At 60.2% G+C, this 18,805-nt stretch overlaps 2 protein-coding genes across 2 annotated transcripts; one reads left to right on the top strand and one right to left on the bottom strand.

Annotated features, from left to right (window-relative positions):
• The first annotated feature begins 3,265 nt into the window (after positions 1–3,265).
• Positions 3,266–14,376, top strand: PEX6 (peroxisomal biogenesis factor 6). Its single transcript, XM_056126005.1, has 17 exons — positions 3,266–4,155; positions 6,877–7,040; positions 8,322–8,405; positions 8,489–8,591; positions 8,682–8,806; positions 9,578–9,689; positions 10,157–10,365; positions 11,043–11,238; positions 11,333–11,409; positions 11,519–11,633; positions 12,476–12,681; positions 12,767–12,828; positions 13,011–13,119; positions 13,284–13,400; positions 13,515–13,592; positions 13,706–13,845; positions 13,959–14,376. The coding sequence occupies exons 1-17, from the start codon at positions 3,274–3,276 to the stop codon at positions 14,090–14,092; spliced, it is 2,913 nt and encodes a 970-aa protein (XP_055981980.1). The 5' UTR covers positions 3,266–3,273; the 3' UTR covers positions 14,093–14,376.
• Positions 14,377–14,975: 599 nt separating this feature from the next.
• GNMT (glycine N-methyltransferase) lies at positions 14,976–18,123 on the bottom strand. The gene is made up of 6 exons (XM_056126009.1): positions 17,888–18,123; positions 17,076–17,203; positions 15,965–16,081; positions 15,619–15,761; positions 15,408–15,529; positions 14,976–15,320 (listed from the first exon to the last, which is right to left on the bottom strand). The coding sequence occupies exons 1-6, from the start codon at positions 18,091–18,093 to the stop codon at positions 15,149–15,151; spliced, it is 888 nt and encodes a 295-aa protein (XP_055981984.1). The 5' UTR covers positions 18,094–18,123; the 3' UTR covers positions 14,976–15,148.
• Between the last annotated feature and the right edge of the window lie 682 nt (positions 18,124–18,805).

The raw sequence follows: 18,805 nt of genomic DNA on the forward strand, positions 1-18,805 counted from the left end.
TAGCAGACTGACCACATGAAGAAAATGGAGAAGGGCCAAAAAAAAAAAAAAAGCATATGCTCCTTGCCCACGAAAGCAATGGAGAAGAACGGATTGAATTGGAAAATGTGTGGGATTTGGTGGTTTATTGGATTATGCAGAGGGTGAAAAGGAAGAGAAGGGTGTTGAGGATGACTTCAGGGAGCTGTCAAAGATGTAGGAGGAAAAGTGATAGCATGATATCAAAGAAGCAAAGGAAGATCCGTTAACAGGGTCAGATTCCAGAGAAAAAATCAGTAAGATCAAACAGCATCTCCTTGATTCTGCGGGTAAGAGGTTGTGGGTGATCTTTGCAGTGGGTGAGAGAGTGAGCAGGAAGAGATTGGGGAAATGACTCAGAAAGGCTGAAGTGCGTGCTTGGCATGTGGGAATCCCAGCTCCAATTCCCAGCACTTCATGGTTCCCTGAGCATTGCCAGGGGTGGTCGCCCTCCCCACCACCCCTAGCCCCCACAAACAGACAGAAGTGAACAGGATTTTTTTCATTCATTCATTCATTCATCATCCTGTTATTCGTCGATTGCCTCGAGCAGGCCCCAGTAACGTCTCTTTCAGGATTTATGGGATTAAAAACAACATTTGGAGGGGCTAGAGCGATAGCACAGCAGGTAGGGCATTTACCTTGCACGTGGCCAACCCGGGTTCGATTCCCAGCATCCCATATAGTCCCCTGAGCACAGCCAGGAGTAATTCCTGAGTTCATGAGCCAGAAGTAACCTCTATGCATCGCTGGGTGTGACCCCAGAAGCAAAAGAACGAAACAACACTTGAAGGCTCTGGCTAGCTTACAAAAGTAGTGCTTGGGGGCCAGAGACGTGGTGCTAGAGCATCTGCCTTGCTTATGTGAGGCCCTGGGTTCAATCCCCAGCACTGAAAAAGAAAAGAAGCACTTGGTTTTCAATGCCTAATGATGATTTCAAGGTAATACAATACGAACTTTATGCCAACCATTATTCAGTGGGGGAAATCCTAGGAAGAAAACACACTTATCTGTGAATGGACATCGCTCTCTGAATAGTTATTGGCCCAGGCTGGAGATGATAGATTCCCATTAACTAGGTCTCAGTGAACCACGCCTGAGGGTGCTCAGGAGAATTTTGCTGAGCAGATACTTTGCATACAGGCCAGGTTTGATCTGTGGTGCTGCCTCTGGTCCCCAGGCACCGCCAGGAGTGATCCCTGAGCACAGCTCCAGAAGCAGCTCCCAAGGTTGTCAGCAGATGGAACTTCCACTGGGTTGTCCTCAACTGTTATGTGGTTCTGTCCCCTCTCTCCCCAAAACAAATAAAAAACTAAAGATATAACACTGAGAAATATCAAAGGTACTATCTATTTTTGTTTTGTTTTATGGGATACACCCAGCGGTGCTCAGGGCTTACTCCTGGCAGGGACTGGGGGAACCATATGCAATTCCAGGGATTGAACCTGGGTTGGCCACATGCAAGGCAAGTGTCCTGACCACTGTACTATCACTCTGACCAAGAAATTTCTATATTATTACTGGGGAGACTAGGCCACACCCAGGGGTGCTGAAAGGAATGCTGGCTCTGTGCTCAGGGATTATTACTGGCAGTACTCAGAGATAGAACTAGGATAAAACAAATGGAAGACAAGTGCCTTAACCCCTGGACTATTTCTCTAGCCCTTGTGATTGATCTTATTTTGTTTTGGGGTCATACCTGATGGTACAAAGGGGCTCCTCCTGGCTTTGTGCTCAGTAGTGACCCCTGATGATGTTTGGGAGACTTTATGTGGTGCCAGGGATTTTAGCTGGAGTTGACCACGTGCAAGGCAATAGGCCTTACCTCCTATTCTATTGTATTTTCATTGTTGTTTATAAGCTGCATCTGGTGGTGCTCAGAACTTACTCCTGGCTCTGCACTCAGGATCACTCCTGGCATTAATGGGTGGGGGGGATTAATGTGGTGCCAGGGACCAAACGCAGGTCAGCTGCATTCGAGGCAAGCACAATGCTCACTGTACTATTTGGACAACACCCAGCAATGTTCAGGGGTTTGCTCTCTGCAGTGTTCAGGGGATTATGCAGTGCCAAGAATCGAACCTGGGCTTTCTGAATGCAAAGCACACACATCACAGGCAGATGTAGGCCAAAGAGGCAAGACCCAATTCATTGATTCTTATTCTTAATGCATGCTGAAAGTGTGGTCTATCAGTGCTTTCAAGTATCTTGCAAAGAGCAGTGGAGGTAAAAGAGAAGAACGGAATCTAAGTGACAGTACAAGTAGGATGCAGGCTGTTGGGGCCCTGCTCTTTCTTGGGTGTGTGTTGTGGCAGGGCCACACGAAACAGTGCTGGGGGCTACTCCTGGCTCAGTATTCAGGGGACCTTGTGATGCCAGGGATCAATCTTGGCTCTCTGGCATGCAAAAAATAGAATTCCGTTGATCTGTCTCTCTGACCCTACTGCTTTGCTCTCTCTTCTGCCTGCTCTGCTACCTGACCCAAATCTAGGGGAGAAACTGCAAGTGGGCTTCTCTGCAAAGATCGGGGGCTGGAAGCAGGTGGGGAGAACAACTGCTTCTGGAAGGCTGAAAAAAGCAATGCCGGTTTGTCTTCGTTTCAAGCTTAATGAGAGTAGAACGACTAGGACCAGAAACCTTGGAACGTGGGTTTCGTGTAGGATGTACTGGAACAGGTGTGGCAGTACCCAGCCTCCCAGTGCTACATGAATCACGAGGCAATTCAGCCAACTGCTACTACAGATCCACGGCGCTCCTGGGACCGTTTTATAATCCTACTATTCGCTCCTGCAACGTTCCCCGCAACCCCCGGACCTCGGTGCCTCCCGTTCCAGAGCAGAACTTGTAGGAGTTCCACGGAGGAGTGAACTTCCTCAACACTCCACTCACAGCTCCCAGTTACGAGGCTGAGCTGGCCCAGACCGTTCACGGCTTACCCCAGTGAACAGTTAAGTACATGCTCTGGGCATAATAGCTAAAAGGCCATTCTATCCCCGGCAGGCGCCAAAGGCAAATCTCTGAAAGCTGTCAAACGGCGCGCGAGGACCGGCTAAGCCACCGCAGGGCGTTGCTGCAACAAAGAACCGCCCGGATCACTCCCAGGTGCCACGCTCCTGCTCCGAGCATGCGCGGGACCGCGGGCTCCGCCCACTCCCCTCGCCCCGCCCCCGGCGGAAGCGGAAGCGGCATGTGCCCCGCCCCGGAAGCGCGCCTGCGAGCCCCGGAAGCCGCGCGCCTGCGTGGTCTCCTGTCATCATGGCTCTGGCCGTGCTGCGCCTCCTGGACCCCTTCCCGGCCGAGACTCCCCCGCTGGCGGTGCTGGTGCCGCCGGGGGGCCCGTGGCCGGCGGCGGGGCCGGGCCTGGTGCTGGCCCTGCGGCCCGCGGGGGAGAGCCCGGCCGGCCCGGCGCTGCTCGTGGCGGCCGTGGAGGGCCCGGGCGCGGGGCCCGCGGAGCAGCGCCCCGGGCCGCCGCCGCTGCTGGTCAGCCGCGCGCTGCTCCGGCTCCTGGCCCTGGGCTCCGGGACGTGGGTGCGGGCGCGGCCCGTGCGCCGGCCGCCCGCGCTCAGCTGGGCGCTGCTGGGCACGGGGCCGGGCCCCGCGCTCGCGCCGCGGGTCGGGCCGCTGCTGGTGCGGCGCGGAGAGACGCTGCCGGCGGCCGGCCCGCGGGTGCTGGAGACGCGGCCGGCGCTGCAAGGGCTGCTGGGGCCAGGGACGCGGCTGGCCGTGACCGAGCTCCGGGGCCGGGCCAAGCCGGGCCCCGAGACGGGGGACGTCGGCCGGCCCCCGCCTCCGCCGCTGGTGTCCTCCTTCGCGGCTTGCCCCACCGCCCGGCGGCTTCGGGGCGTGCTGGGAGGGACGGGCGAGTCCCTGGGCGTGAGCCGGCGCTGTCTCCGGAACCTCGGCCTCTTCCAGGGGGAGTGGGTGTGGGTGACCCGGGCTGGGGAGGCGGCCAGCACTGGCCAGCCGCACCTGGCCACGGTGCAGGCGATCGAGCCTCCCTGGGACCTCGCCGGGAGACTGGGCCCCGGCGCTGGGCAGCTGGAGGAGCCCCTCGCCGACGAACTGGCCTTCTTGCCTGCCACTCTGGTTTTTAATCTTGGCTGTGATCCCTTGGAAGTGGGAGAGCTCAGAATTCAGGTAGGACCCAGGGCTGGGTCAGAAAGGTCCTCCTTATCCCCACTGCTGCTGCTTTAAAATAATAATAATAATAATAATAATAATAATTGACACGAGAACCGTGATTTCAAGTTAGGACAGTAGAGTTTCAGGCATACAGTGTTCTGGTACCAATCCCACCACCACTGTCAACTTCCTTCCTCCGGTGTTCAAGTTTCCTGCCAGCTGCCATCTCTTTTTTTTTTGTTTTGTTTGCTTTGGGGCCACATCCTGCGGTGCTCAGGGATTACAGGAATAACTTCCGGTGGTCTACAGGGACCAGATGGGATGCTGAGGATTGAACCTGGGTGGGCCGAATGCTAGACAAAGGGCGCAGCCTTCTGTGCTGTCACTCCAAGTCCCCAGCCTCCATCTTGACAGGCACATTTTAATGTTCGGTGCTTGTAATTTTTTTTTTTTTTGCTTTTTTGGGTCATACCCCGCGATGCACAGGAGTTACTCCTGGTTCATGCACTCAGGAATTAACTCCTGGTGGTGCTCGGGGAGCCATATGGGATGCTGGGAATCGAATCTGGGTCGGCCACGTGCAAGGCAACCGCCCTCCCCGCTGTTGTGCTATTGCTCCAGCCCCGGTGCTTGTAATTTGGAGCTCATGTGTTCAGTGTTGTTGACTCTGCGATTTGGGGATGCAGCTCCACCACTCCCCAACATTACCAGAGTTCCTGAGGCCCCTGACCATAGCTGGTGAGTGGAGGGCCCTTACGCCTTAGGGCTTGGGCCTCGGGATCTCTCCCAGCCTTATTCCTCCAGTCTCCGAGGAGGCGGTGCAGTGAGAAGGGCTTTCACCTATTCAGCCTGGAAGTCAGTCTGCAGACTGTATTGATCTCGGTTCTTGGTTGAATTGCAAATATATCAGGGCTTCTGCTGGGTAGTAATGGAGAATAGTACTTCAGTCCATTTGCTCTTGCTTATCTTTTTTTTATTTTGGTGGGGAGGGGTGGGGGGGGTCCACATGCAACTGTGCTCAGGGCTTACCCCTGGCCCTGTGCTCAGGAAATAAGCCTGGATGGGCCCAAATCCAGATCTTCTCTGTGGAAGGCAAGCACCCGACCCCCTGTGTTGTCTCTCTAGCCCCTGCTTTTGCTTATCTTTGAGTTCAGATGCCTTCCTATTTGTTAAGATCTTGCCTTCTCCTTAAGGTCCATCTAAAGATGTCACTTTTTTTAAAACCTAGGACCACTTCTGGCAGTGCATTGGGGGGTGAAAAAGAGGGGTTATGCAATGCTGTGCTGGGGATAAATTTGCTCGACTTGTGCTCTGTCACAGCCTTTGAACTACCCCACTGCACCTCTTCTGTTTTTTCCCAACTGGGCTCATACGGTGTAGGGCCAAGGCACTATACTGCTGAGCTGGGCTGCCTCCCAAGACGCCCCCCACAAAGCCACGCATGTTCCTGTCACCACACTTGTCACAGGCCCCTCCTTTCTCTTAGAGCTTTTTGTCTCTGCCCAGGGCATTTGTTTTGTTCTTCCATAGGCTAGAGGATGTGAGTCAGTGGTAGAGCACATGCCTTGAATGTGTGAGCCTGAGTTCCGCAATCAGTACTGCAAAAAAAAAAAAATAAAATAATCTATTTCCAAGAGTTTTTTTTTTAATTTCCTGCCTTCAAGTTGCTTAATTAAAAAATAATTGTATTTGGGGAGACAGATACAGTTTTAAAGTTTCATTAAATATATGGATGGATGATTTACATCTGTAGGGTCCAGTATGAAAAGCCACTGGCCACATCGTGGCTCGTAAATTAATTAAAATTGAAACCTGAGTTCCTGGGGGTGCTTTAGTCACATGTCGGGTGCTCCGCTGGCTCACGCAGATGGATGGGGAACCTTTCTGTCACTGGCGAAGCTGCACGTACTGATGTTGGCAGAGATCGGGCAGCCTAAGCTCGGCAGGAGTGGGAATGGACTTAGAGCTCACACAATGGTGCTCGTCCACTCACTCAATTCTTTTACCTTCCCTGAGGCTAGACCCTGCCCCACAGCCTGAATTCAGTGTCCCCAGTAACGCCTACTTGCCCTCAATCCACTGGTCCCTTGTGTCATTCCAGGAACTTGTGGGACAAAGGTGTTTCTACTGTCTCACTGACCCCCAATCAACCTAAAGATGTTCTTGTTGTCTGCTCTTCTCTCTCTCTCTCTCTCTCTCTCTCTCTCTCTCTCTCTCTCTCTCTCATTTTTTGGGCCACACCCAGTGGAGTTCAGGGCTTACTCCTGAATCAACACTCAGGGATCACTCCTGGCTGGGCTTGAGGGACTGTATGGGGTGCTAGAAATAGAACCTGGTTCAAGGCAAGGGCCCTCCCAGCTGTACTATCTCTCCAACCCCTGGTCTCTGAGTTGTCAGGATTATGGGACTTCTGGGACCTAGGCCACACCTTGTACAGGATAACTTGTTATGGGAAGGATGGAGGATGAAAATAGATGAGGGGGGGCTGGAGCGATAGCACAGCGGGGAGGGCGTCTGCCTTGCACGTGGCCCACCCAGGTTTGACTCCCAGCATCCCCTATGGTCCCCCGAGCACCGCCAGGAGTAATTCCTGAGTGCAGAGCCAGGAGGAACCCCTGAGCATCACCGGGTGTGACCCAAAAAGAAAAAAAAAAGAAAGAATAGATGAGCGGCTCAGAGAGGGCCGAGCTGACTCCCTGGCAGCAGGTTATAAAGTGGCAGTTATTTCTTGGCTAGAGGTTCTCGGAAAGCAGCAGCACCCCTGAAGACCAGAGAAGCTGCTCCATGCTGTCTGGGCCACCGTTTGCTAAAGAGCTGCACGTCGAGATCGTGTCCTCTCCCCATTACAGCACTAGCGGGAACTATGACCGTGTTCTCTACCGGCACTTTCAGACGCCCAGGTTAGCGGCACAGTGCTGTCAGGAAGGTGGCACACCACCTGGCTACTCCCTCTCCTTCCCTCCCCATCTTCGAGCCTCTATCCTTTCCTTCCTGGATCATATATTTATGTGGAGGGCACATCCGGCAGTGCCGGGGAGGGAACCCAGAGCCTTGCATATGCCAGGCCACTTCCCCAAACCCTGAACCACTGGTGCCACACCTGACGTTACTTAGAGCTTACTCTGACTCTGCACTCAGAGATCACTCCTGTTGGGGCTCAGGGGACCACAGGGGGTATTGGGGATAGAACCCGGGTACAGCTTACCAACTTTTACCCTCTAACTTTTTATACCCTCTATTTTTTTTTTTTTTTTTTTTTTTGCTTTTTGGGTCACACCTGGCACTGCTCAGGGGTTACTCCTGGCTCCTCACTCAGGAATTACTCCTGGCGGTGCTCGGGGGACCATATGGGATGCTGGGAATCGAACCCATGTCGGCCATGTTGGCTGCATGCAAGGCAAACGCCCTACCCGCTGTGCTACTGCTCCAGCCCCTACCCTCTAACTTTTTAAGAGGTTTAAAAAATTTTTCAAGGCACCATTTCAGGGGCTATTGTGGCTCGAAACTTCTTTCTTTTTTTTTTTTTTTTTTTTTTTTTGCTTTTTTGGGTCACATCCGGCGATACACAGGGGTCACTCTTGGCTCATGCACTCAGGAATTAACTCCTGGCAGTGCTCGGGGGACCCTATGGGATGCTGGGAATCGAACCCGGGTCGGCCGCGTGCAAGGCAAACGCTCTACCCGCTGTGCTATCGCTCCAGCCCCGTGGCTCAAAACTTCTTGTGACGTTAGATAATAGCAGAGAGATCTGAGCTGTGAGGTGTGTGTAGACTTGCAACATTGGGACAAACCTCTCTGATGTGAGAGGACCAGGAAAGAGCCAACTTCACCTCTCTGGCCCGGGCCTCTGCTCTTCCTCCTGCCCCTGGAGGGGTCCCTTGTTTCTGCAGGACAGCTTGGGATCTCTGGGTGGAATGGAAGCCCCTTAGAAGGGGATTGCAGGGGCTGGAGCGATAGCACAGCGGGTAAGGCAGTTGCCTTGCACACAGCCAACATGGCCAACACAGGTTCGATTCCCAGCATCCCATATGGTCCCCTGAGCACCGCCAGGAGCAATTCCTGAGTGCATGAGCCTGGAGTAAAAAAAAAAGGGGGGGGATTGCACACCAAAGGGGGCGGAAAGGAGCCGGCCCATACCCTCGACTCCTTGTGAGCTGATTGGAGCCACTGCTGTGTTGCAGGGCAGTCCAGGAAGGAGATGTTCTGTGTGTGTCAACAGTTGGGCAAGCAGAGACCCTGGAAGGAAGCCCAGAGCAGCTGCCCAGGTGATGAGGGAGGGGACAGCCTCTTGCCCCGGGCAGCAGGAGAGGGCCTGTGGACGGGACTCAGTCAGTGTCTCTCCCCGCAGGTGGTGGGACGTGTATTTTAAAGTGAAAAAAACAGTTGGAGAAGCTGTGTCTGGGCCAGCCAGTGCCTACTTGGCCGACACCACCCACACCTCCTTGTACCTGGTGAGGTCCCCCGAGGTGCCGGGGGAGGGGAGTCTGGGAAAAGGTGCCCCAAGGACCTGTGGGAACCCAAGCTTCCTCCCACCTTCCCAGGTGGGCTCCACTCTCAGTTCTGTGCCTTCGGCCCCGGCCACTCTCTGGCACAGCCTGTCTCCACCGGGCCTGGAGGCCCTGGTGACCGAGCTCTGTGCTGCCCTGAAGCCTCGCCTCCACCCGGGGTGAGTGAGCTGCAGGGTAGACGGGGCGAGATGGGGCACCCCCTCAAACCAGGGGGCCACAGGGGCTGGAGCGAGAGCACAGCAGGGAGGGCAATCTCCTGGCAACTGGTCGACCTGGGTTTGATCCCCGGCATACAGTGAGGTCCTCCGAACACCGCCAGGAGTAATTCCTGAATGTGGAACCACGAGTAACCGCCCTGAACATCTCCGGGTGTGACCCAAAAAGAAAGAAAAGTCCCAGCGGGGCCCAGGCCCGGTCCTTCCAAGTCCCTGCCCAGGTAGCCTCGTCATCCACTGTAGGCAAGTCAGGGGGAGAATGTCCCCAGGGACAGCTGTCTCCTCTTGAGGAGCTCCTAGGCCCTCTGGCTTTCACCACAGACCCCCTCGTTCATTCCCCTTGAGGGAATTCATCTACGTGTGTGTGATTTTTGGGGGGGAACTGGCACAGCCAGCAGTGCTGAGGGTAAGTGCGTAGGTGGGCCCTGGGGTGTGGACCTCAGAGTTCACTGTGGCACTCAGTGGGGTGGGCAAGGAGGGCCGTGCATGCAGTGCCCAGGTCCGAACCCCCACGTCCTAGGCGTGTGCTCTACCCCATGGCCTCAGCCTGAGAAGCAGCCTCGTCTTCTAGCTACGTCTTCCGCCCCTGCCTGAGCCTCCTGCTGGGGGCAGGCTTTGGGGGGGATACTCAGTGAGGGAGGAGCGGGGTACAGCCACGGGTCCCTGTGCCTCTGGCCGGATGGGCAAGCAGGTGTGTCCCTTCTCTGGGTGCAGGGGGGCACTGCTGACAGGAGTGGGCGCTGTCCTCCTGCGGGGCCCCCCGGGCAGCGGGAAGAGCACAGCCGTGGCTGCCGCCTGCAGCCGTCTGGGACTGCATCTGCTGAAGGTGAGTCCACTTCGCAAGAAGGACCTCCCCCCCACCCCCCGCCCGGGGCTGGAGCAATAGCACAGTAGGTAGGGCGTTTGCCTTGCACTCGGCCAACCTGGGTTCGATTCCCAGCATCTCATATGGTCCCCTGAGCACCGCCAGGGGTAATTCCTGAGTGCAGAGCCAGGAGTAACCCCTGTGCATTGCCAGGTGTGACTTAAAAAGCAAAAAAAAAAGGACCTCCCCAGCCTCCCCTCCCCACCTCAAATTCTCCCTCCCCCGCCCAGTGGCCACCCAAGGGCGGGTGTTATGATCTAGGTGAACGGTCCAGAGAGTAGGACTCCGCTAGCGTTCATTTTCCTCTCTACCGGCCTAATAGGGGTGCCTCCACCCTCAGACTCCTCCCCTCACCTTCCATCCCCACTCACACGTCCCCCGGCTCACAGACCCTCGGGGATTGCCGCCCCCCCCACCCCACCCGCCAGGTGCCCTGTTCCAGCCTCTGTGCAGACAGCAGCGGAGCGGCGGAGACCAAGCTGCAGGCCGCCTTCTCCCGGGCCCGGGGCTGCCGGCCGGTGGTTCTGCTGCTGACAGCTGCACACCTGCTGGGCCGGGACCGCGACGGGCTGGGTGAGGATGCCCGCGTGGTGGCCACGCTGCGCCGGCTGCTCCTGGACGAGGACCCCCAGAGCAGGTACCAGATCGGGCCGCTGTGCCCACCCATCTCACTGACTTCATGGGCTCAGGGCTGACTCCCGGTTCTGGGCTCAGGGATCACCCCGAGTGGGGCTCGGGGGACCCTGTGTGGTTCCAGGGATCCGACCCAGGTTGGCAGCATGCAAAGCAAGTGCCCCACCCGTGGTAGTCTCTCTGGCCCCCATCCCCAACCTTTCTTCCTTTATTTTTTTGTTTGTTGTTGGGAGGGTCACACCCAGCATCACTGGGGGCTGGAGTGGCTCTCTGAGGTGCCGGGGATTGAACCCGGGAACTCACGTGTGCAAGGCATGATTTTGCTCCTGACTCACTTCGCTGGCCCCGGCCCCCTCCTGCCTCCCCGCTCCCCTCTGAGCTCAAGGGAGGGGTCCTGGCTCCTAAATTTTCTTGAGGGACATTGAGTTGAAGATACAGGGGAGCAGGCTGCTTGGGGAGGGGCCAACCCAGGTTTGATCCCCGGCACCGCGCAGGGTCCCCTGAACCCTGCCAGGAGTAAGCCCCGAGCCCCACGGGGTGTGACCCCAAAACCAAAAGCCACAAAAGAAGATGAAGGGGCACCGGAGCTCTTAGGGAGGCCCCTCTCCCCGGCGCTCCCCTGCGGGGCGCTCCTGCACGCCGCTGCCTCCCCGGCCCTCAGTGCCGCTGGTCTGTCCACAGTGGGCCTCCCCTCATGGTGGTGGCGGCCACCAGCCGGGCCCAGGACATGCCCGCCGATGTGCTCACGGCCTTCCCCCACGAGCTGGAGGTGCCCGTGCTCAGCGAGGCGCAGCGGCTCAGTGTCCTGCGCGCTCTCACGGCCCACCTGCCCCTCGGCCAGGAGGTGAGCCTGGCACAGCTGGCACGGCGCTGTGCGGTGAGTACTGAGGCGGGGGGGGACGCCCTGGCACCACTGGGGGCCTGCTAAGGGGGTAGCAGTCCCCCATGGACTCCGTCCTGTGCTTCCCCAGGGCTTTGTGGTGGGAGATCTCCAGGCTCTCGTGGCCCACAGCAGCCGGGCAGCCTGCAGCAGGATCAGGCACGCAGGGTGAGGAAGGGGGGCATCAGGTGGGGGGCGGCTGGGGAGGAGGGGAGCAGGCCGGAGGTCCTGGGGGAGGGGAGGGCCCTCCAGAGGCTGCTCTGGTCTTCCTCTGCAGCGAAGAGGAGGAGGCGTCGCTGTGTGCCGCCGGCTTCCCCCTCCTGGCCGAGGACTTCGGGCAGGCCCTGGAGCAGCTGCAGGCCGCTCACTCCCGCGCCGTGGGAGCCCCCAAGGTAGATGTGCAGGGCCCTCGCCCACGCCCCACCAGCACGTCCCCCGCGGCACGCTGACCCGTCCCCAGTGGCATGCTGACTGGTCCCCAGCAGCATGCTGACCCATCCCCAGCATGTCACCAGCAGCACGCTGACCCGTCCCCAGTGGCATGCTGACCGGTCCCCAGCACGTCCCCAGCACGTACCCGGCGGCACGTTGACCCGTCCCCAGCACATCCCTAGCGGCACACTGACCTGTCCCCAGCACGTCCCCAGCAGCATGCTGACCCATCCCCAGCATGTCACCAGCATGTCACCAGCTGACCCATCCCTAGCACGTCCCCGGTGGCACGCTGACCCGTCCCCAGTGACACGCTGACCCGTCCCCAGATGTCCCCAGCGGCACGCTGACCCGTCCCCAGCACGTCCCCCGCAGCATGCTGACCCATCCCCAGCATGTCACCAGCGGCACGCTGACCCGTCCCCAGTGACACGCTGACCCGTCCCCAGACGTCCCCAGCAGCACGCTGACCCGTCCCCAGCATGTCCCCAGCGGCACACTGACCCGCCCCCAGTGGTACGCTGACCTGTTCCCAGCAGCACGCTGACCCGTCCCCAGACATCCCCACCGGCACGCTGACCCATCCCCAGCACATTCCCAGTAGCACGTTGACCCGTCCCCAGTGGTACGCTGACCTGTCCCCAGCATATCCCTGGTGGCACGCTGACCCGTCCCTACCGCGTCCCCAGCAGCATGCTGACCCATCCCCAGCATGTCCCCAGCCGCACGCGCTGACCCGTCCCCAGCACGTCCCCGGCGGCACGCTGACCCGCCCCTCTGCACTGTCCCACCTGTCCCCCAGATCCCCTCCGTGTCCTGGCACGACGTGGGCGGGCTGCAGGAGGTGAAGCGGGAGATCCTAGAGACCATCCAGCTGCCCCTGGAGCACCCCGAGCTGCTGACCCTGGGGCTGAGGCGCTCGGGCCTTCTGCTGCACGGGCCCCCGGGCACCGGCAAGACCCTCCTGGCCAAGGCCGTGGCCACCGAGTGCAGCCTCACCTTCCTCAGGTGCGGCGGAGGGAGCGGGAGGGGCCGACCGAGAGGGCGCCTGAGCGGTCGCGGGCCTCACACCCCTTCCTGTCCTCTCCGTCAGCGTGAAGGGGCCTGAGCTCATCAACATGTACGTGGGCCAGAGCGAGGAGAACGTGCGGGAAGGTGAGGCTGGGGGAGCCCCGTCCAGGGCGCTGCTGGACACTCCCCACCCTCTTGCCCCGTTCACTTCCGGTCAGGTGGGGCGGCTGGGCCGCTCGTGTTGGACGGCCGAACCCGACCCTTCCCGGGCTGACATCCAGCCCCTCCGAGCGCCCCCACTCTATGCGCCCCCCCTCTCTGCTCAGTATTTGCCAGGGCCAGGGCCGCGGCTCCCTGTATCATCTTCTTCGATGAACTGGACTCCTTGGCCCCAAGCCGGGGCCGAAGTGGCGATTCTGGAGGCGTGATGGACAGGTGGGAGGCCTGTACCCCAGAAAACGGGGAGGTGGGGCCTGTGTCTTGTGGGCCTGGAGCTCCTGCACTTCTGGTTCAGAGTACTAGCCGGGGGTCCTGGGGGCTCTGCCCGGGGGGCAGCGGGCTGGAAGGACACCTGCCCAGCTCGCACTGTGTCCCCACAGGGTGGTGTCCCAGCTCCTGGCTGAGCTGGACGGGCTCCACAGCTCCCGGGATGTGTTCGTGATCGGAGCCACCAACCGACCGGACCTCCTGGACCCCGCCCTCCTGCGGCCTGGCCGGTGCGTGCCCAGAACGCCCCCTCTCCTTCAGCCTCATCGGGGCCAGGGCCTGGACCCCATCCCCATGCCACTCTGCCTGCTGGCACCCTGAGGGCCCCGCCTCTCTCCCTGCAGATTCGACAAGCTGGTTTTTGTGGGGGTCAGCGAGGACCGTGCCTCCCAGCTGCGGGTGCTGAGTGCCATCACGCGCAAGTAGGATGCCTCTCCAGGGCCGCCCCCAAAGGGCGGGGACCTCACAGAGCCCCCGGGGGCTGGAGGGGCTTGGGGGGAGCAGTCATCCTGTTTTCCCGGCTTTCCCACCACAGGTTCAAGCTGGAGCCGGCTGTGAGCCTGGTGCACGTGCTGGACCGCTGCCCACCCCAGCTGACCGGCGCTGACCTCTACTCCCTCTGCTCAGATGCCATGACCACAGCCCTCAAACGCAGGGTTCGGGAGCTGGAGGAGGGTGAGCCGGGCCCCGGAACCAGGCCCCGTCTGGGCGCGGCGTGGGGGAAGTCAGGGCGGAGGGTCCCTTCCCCGGGACTGGCCGTGGCCTCATCTGCTCCTGTCCCCCACCAGGGCTGGAGAGCGGGAACTCAGCGCTGCAGCTCACCATGGACGATCTGCTGCAGGCCGCCGCCCGGCTGCAGCCCTCGGTCAGCGAGCAAGACATGCTGCGCTACAAACGCATCCAGCGCAAGTTTGCGGCCTGACTCAGCCCTGCGGCCGGCCGCGCTTCTGGGACTCAGTTGTGTGAGGCCTGGCTTCCCACGCCTCACGGAGCATCCGCTTCATGAGTCCAGTTCCTGAGCACTCTCGGGGACTTGGAGAAGCAAGGGCTCTTCCCCAAGCCACCGGAAGACCCCCAGGAGTCCCCCCTGCCGTCTGCCTGCTCCCCTCCCAGGACAGCCCAAGACAGAAGCCCATCTGCTCAGAAGGAAGATGGGGCTTGGGGTGCTGGGGATGGGAGGGACCCCAGCGAGTCTCCAACTGTGGCTGAAAATAAAGTGTCTGCTGCCCCCTGCTGGAAGTGTGCGGAGGGGTTGGGTGGAACCCAAGGCCATGGCAGGCAGATGCCCCTGGGGAAGAGACCAAGAGGGCATCAGCCTCATCTTTGTTGTTTTGTTTCGACCACACCCAGCGGGGCTCAGGGCTTCCTCCCAGCTTTCCCCCTCTTGCTGTGTATTGCCTGGCCCTCGTCTTTATTTATTTATTTATTTTATTTTTTGGCTTTTTTGGGTCACGCCCGGCAATGCACAGGGGTTCCTCCTGGCTCTGCACTCAGGAATTATCCCTGGCGGTGCTCAGGGGACCATATGGGATGCTGGGAACCAAACCCAGGTTGGTCACATGCAAGGCAAACGCCCTACCCGCTGTGCTGTTGCTCCAGCCCCATTCGTCTTTGTTTTTTTCTGTTTGTTTGAGCTTGGGACCCAGTGATGTGCAAAGGCCATTCCTGGGCTCTGTGCTCAGGTAGTTCCGGGAAACCAGAAATGCCCGGGACTGAAGCAGGGTGAACTGCATGCGAGGAAGGAGCCTGTCTGTGGGCCAAGGGTCTCGTCTTTAGGCATAAACACAAGGCAGGTGGCAACTGAACAAGGTGCACACTGTGTGTATTGTTCACCCCTCAGAGGCATCAGCCCGAACCCTCATTCCTTGGCTGTTGTCAGCTGCACCCCACACCGTCAGGGCAGGGCCCCAGGGGCCGAGCTTGGTGGTGGGGCTGCAGGTCCCCATCTCCCGGAACTGCAAGAGCTGAGAGGCCCCGCTCAGCCCGTTCTCTTCAGCACGTGGATGAAGTAACAGGGGACGTAGGCCTGGTCAGGCTTGTAGGGCTTGAAGTCGCCGAGGACACTGTGCTGGCACTTGCCCCCGAAGGCACCACGGAGCAGCTCCGAGAAGGACGCCAGGCAGTGTGGGTAGTAGGAGAGCCGGAATTTGCTGCAACGGAGCCCCGGTCCAGCCCGAAGATGAGCGCCGGGCACCCCTTCTTCCCCCACCCCCACGCCCGCCGAGCCCACGGGATACCTCAAGCCAGCAGCGCCCCCCTGGCCAGCTCCGGGCACCTGCACGGTGTAATCCAGGGTGACCATGTGGGCCTTGTTATTCACCGTCAGCACCGACGTCGTGATGTCCTTGGTCAAGTCACTCTAGGTGGGGACGCAGGGGGACAGGGCCTCAGCCTCTGCGGCCCCTCTGGAGCCTGTACCCCAGATGGCACCTCCCCCAGCGGCCCCACCTTATAGTAGATGTTCTTGCCAGGGGGCGCGCAGCCTGTGCTGAGGATGTGGTCGTAGTTGCGATGGTCGATGACCAGCACGCCCCCGGGCCGCACCTTGCTCGCGATGTTCTTCAGGGCCAGCCGGTGCTCACTCTGGTCCCCTGAGCTCCAGGTAGGGGCAGAGGCTGAGTCGGCTCCCGGGCCCCTGCACCCCTCCCCCACCCAGCTCTCCTCCCTGGGGGGCCTTGCCAAGGAGGAGGAGACAGAAAGCTGAGTGCTGTCGCAGGAGCGTGGACATCCATGATAGGTGGATGTGGGGAGCCAATGCCAGGACCCTGCCCGGGCTTCCTAACCCCCCGCTCACCTGTGCTGTCCGGCAAGTGGGCAAAACTGTTTCCCAGGCAGATGACCGCATCAAAGCCCCCTCCTGGAGGCTGGGGCACATCTTTGTCTAGGGTCATCCAGTTGGCTTCCTCGATGACTGGGGGCCAGCAAGGGGAAGAGGAATCAGGGTGGCACCACAGTGCCAGCAGCACCCACCTTCACTGAGTCTAGCCCTGCCTCAGTTTACCCTCAAAGACACATATGAATACCCAGGGGTTTTTTTGAATCCCCAAGTTTTTTTTTCTTTTTGGGGGTCACACCAGGGAGTACTCAGGGGTTACTCCTCATTCTGCACTTGGGAATCACTTCTGGCAGTGCACAGGGCACCATATGGAATTCCAGGGAGTGAACCCAGGACAGCCACATGCAAGGCAAGCGCCTTCCCCTCTGTACTATCTCTCCGGCCCCCTAAGTCCCCAGACTTAAGGGGGTGGAGAAGCTTATTAAAGGGAGGCAGAAGTAGACAAGGCGGGCTCCGTGCTTATGGGGCTTGGGGGATGTTTTTAATTTGGGGGGAGGGAGAGCCCCACACCTGGTGGTGCTCACTCCTGCTCTGTGCTCAGGGATCACTCCTGCTGGTGCTCAGGTGGCCCCAGGGGGATCAAATTAGTGTCAGTCTCATTCAAGGCAATGCACTGTCTACCCGCTACACTATCTCTCCAGTTGCACTGATGAGCTTTTACTGGCAGACAGAGACAAGATGCTACATTGTTAAAACTGACCCTTCACTGGGGTGGGAGAGATAAAATGGGACTTACATGTGGCCCATCTCGGTTAGATCCCCAGCACCACTTACAGTCGGTCCCCTGAGCACTGCGACAGGAGTAGCCCCTGAGTGCTTCCAGGTGTCACCCCAACCCCCCTGATGATAACAATAATAATAATAATAAATAAAACTGGCCTCATAACTCATTCCCGTGCAGACAGACAATGACAGCTGGTCCGTCTGGGTGCTGGGCATTGACCTTCATATATGTGAAGCATCTTCGCCACGCAGCGCCCTGTACCCTGCCCCCACATTTTTGCCTCGAAGAAAACAAAGCAGCCCACCCCCACTTCCAGGAGCCAAAAGAGGACCGTGACCCACATACCCCACTTGTCAAAGGCAGGCTCGTGCCGGCGGTTCCAGCGCTCCTTCAGCGCGTACTTCAGCATCTTGTCACTAGCGTCCACGCTGGTCACACTGAAACCCTCCTCCACCAGCATGATGGAGTCCACCCTGGGGTGGGGCAGGAGAGGAGGGTCAGGGCGCCCAGGAAGGCCAGAAGGAAGCCCGGGGCCTGGCCCCTCGACTGTGTGACTTCCCGTTCCTCTGGGTCTCCCAGTCTGCACAAGAGCCCTAAGCCTTTGTCCTGCTACCCAGCAGCCTTTCTTCAGAGCCCTGCAAGGAACCCTCCAGGCCGCCCGGGGAGGAGAGGGCGTTCTGCCCACGGCAGGAGCAAACTGAGGCCAGGTCTGCGCTGGGGCCGTGTGGGCGCCGGCGAGGCACAGGGCCCGACCTGGATCTCTGCCCGGGGCAGAGGGGTCAGGACTGGACTCCTCTGAGCTGTGTTTTTCACGCCTTCCCACCTGGAGTTTTATGAGGGTTTTCAAACACTGGTGGATCCAAAGTTCTTGGCCCGGAGCGAGCGCTGGCACGGGCAGGGCAGACGTAGCCAAATGTAAACCGTGAGCGCTGCCCAAGGCCAGCCAGCGCCCGGGGCGGGAACAATGCTGGAGCCCGCAGCCAACGCACGTCGGTCCGGCCGCGGAGGCCGCTCGGCCCCGCTCCTCCGGCCGGCTCGGCTCGGCTCGGCTCGGCTCGGGCCTCCCGGCTCCCTGCGTCCCCGGCGCGGGCCGTGCGCCCTGCCCCGCGCCCCTGCCCGCGCGACCCGGCTCCCGCTCCCGCTCCCCCCGGGCTCACCCAGTGCCGCAGGCCACGTCGAGCACCTTCTGGCAGCCGTGCTGGCGCAGCAGCCCGAGCAGCCAGGCCTTGTACTCGGCCGTGCGGCTGCTGGTGTCCCCGATGTACAGCTGCCACACGCGCGCCGCCTCGCCGTCGGCGTACTGGTCCGGGAGCCCCTCGGCCGCCACCCCCAGCGAGCGGGTCCGGTACACGCTGTCCTCCATCCCGCCACGCGCCCGGCCCGGCGGCCACCGGCCCCGCATTTATACTCGCGGGCTCGCGGCGGGGCCCCGGCCGCCCCACCTGCCCAATGGCAGGTGAGCACCGGGACACGCCCCTGCTGGGCGGCCGCCTCGGGGTGCCCGGCACGAGCCCCGCGCCCCGGCCCGCAGCGCCCGCCCTCCCCGGGCCGGGCACCGCCCTCCGCGCGCCCTGCCCACGAGCGCGCCCGCGGGGGGTCTCGGGAGGGCCGGCAGGGGAGGGGGCCCTCGCCCGCCCCGGGCCCGCGGGGAGAAGGGACTTCATCGTCCCCCCCACCCCACCCCCCAGCGCTGCTCCCTGCCCGGCCCCGCGGTGCGCCCCTAAAGGGGCGGCCGGCAGCCCCCCCCCCCCCCCCGACCCCGGGAGCCGGGACCTGGGCGTCCGTGCGGCGCCCGCTGGCGTGGCCATCCGAGTTCGGGAACAATTTTGGTCCAGGAATGATGATCCCGCCCACGTGGGGGCAGGTGTGCCTCTGTCGTGCGGGTGACGCACCGAACTTTCCACCCGGATCCTCCTGCCACTGCTCAGCCAGCTGGCACCGGGCAGTGCTCCCGGGAGCTTGTGGTGCGTGGGGGTCTCCCCACACGCAGAGCGCGCACTCCAGCCCCGTAAGCCACGTCCCCTGGGTTGGGTTGGTTTTAAACACTACCGGCTATGATATCTATTTCGTTTTAA

Source organism: Sorex fumeus, unplaced genomic scaffold (assembly GCF_029834395.1).
Source record: "Sorex fumeus unplaced genomic scaffold, SorFum_2.1 ptg000061l, whole genome shotgun sequence".
Taxonomy (NCBI): Eukaryota; Metazoa; Chordata; class Mammalia; order Eulipotyphla; family Soricidae; genus Sorex; species Sorex fumeus.

Coding starts and splice junctions, on each gene's coding strand:
- PEX6 (XM_056126005.1), top strand. CDS start 3,274: ATGGCTCTGGCCGTGCTGCGCCTCCTGGACCCCTTCCCGGCCGAGACT. Junction 13,120..13,283: donor TCTGGAGGCGTGATGGACAG/GTGGGAGGCCTG, acceptor GTGTCCCCACAG/GGTGGTGTCCCAGCTCCTGG. Junction 13,593..13,705: donor CTGAGTGCCATCACGCGCAA/GTAGGATGCCTC, acceptor TTCCCACCACAG/GTTCAAGCTGGAGCCGGCTG.
- GNMT (XM_056126009.1), bottom strand. CDS start 18,093: ATGGAGGACAGCGTGTACCGGACCCGCTCGCTGGGGGTGGCGGCCGAG. Junction 16,082..17,075: donor GCCTGCCTTTGACAAGTGGG/GTATGTGGGTCA, acceptor GCTGGCCCCCAG/TCATCGAGGAAGCCAACTGG. Junction 15,530..15,618: donor GCAAGAACATCTACTATAAG/GTGGGGCCGCTG, acceptor GTCCCCACCTAG/AGTGACTTGACCAAGGACAT.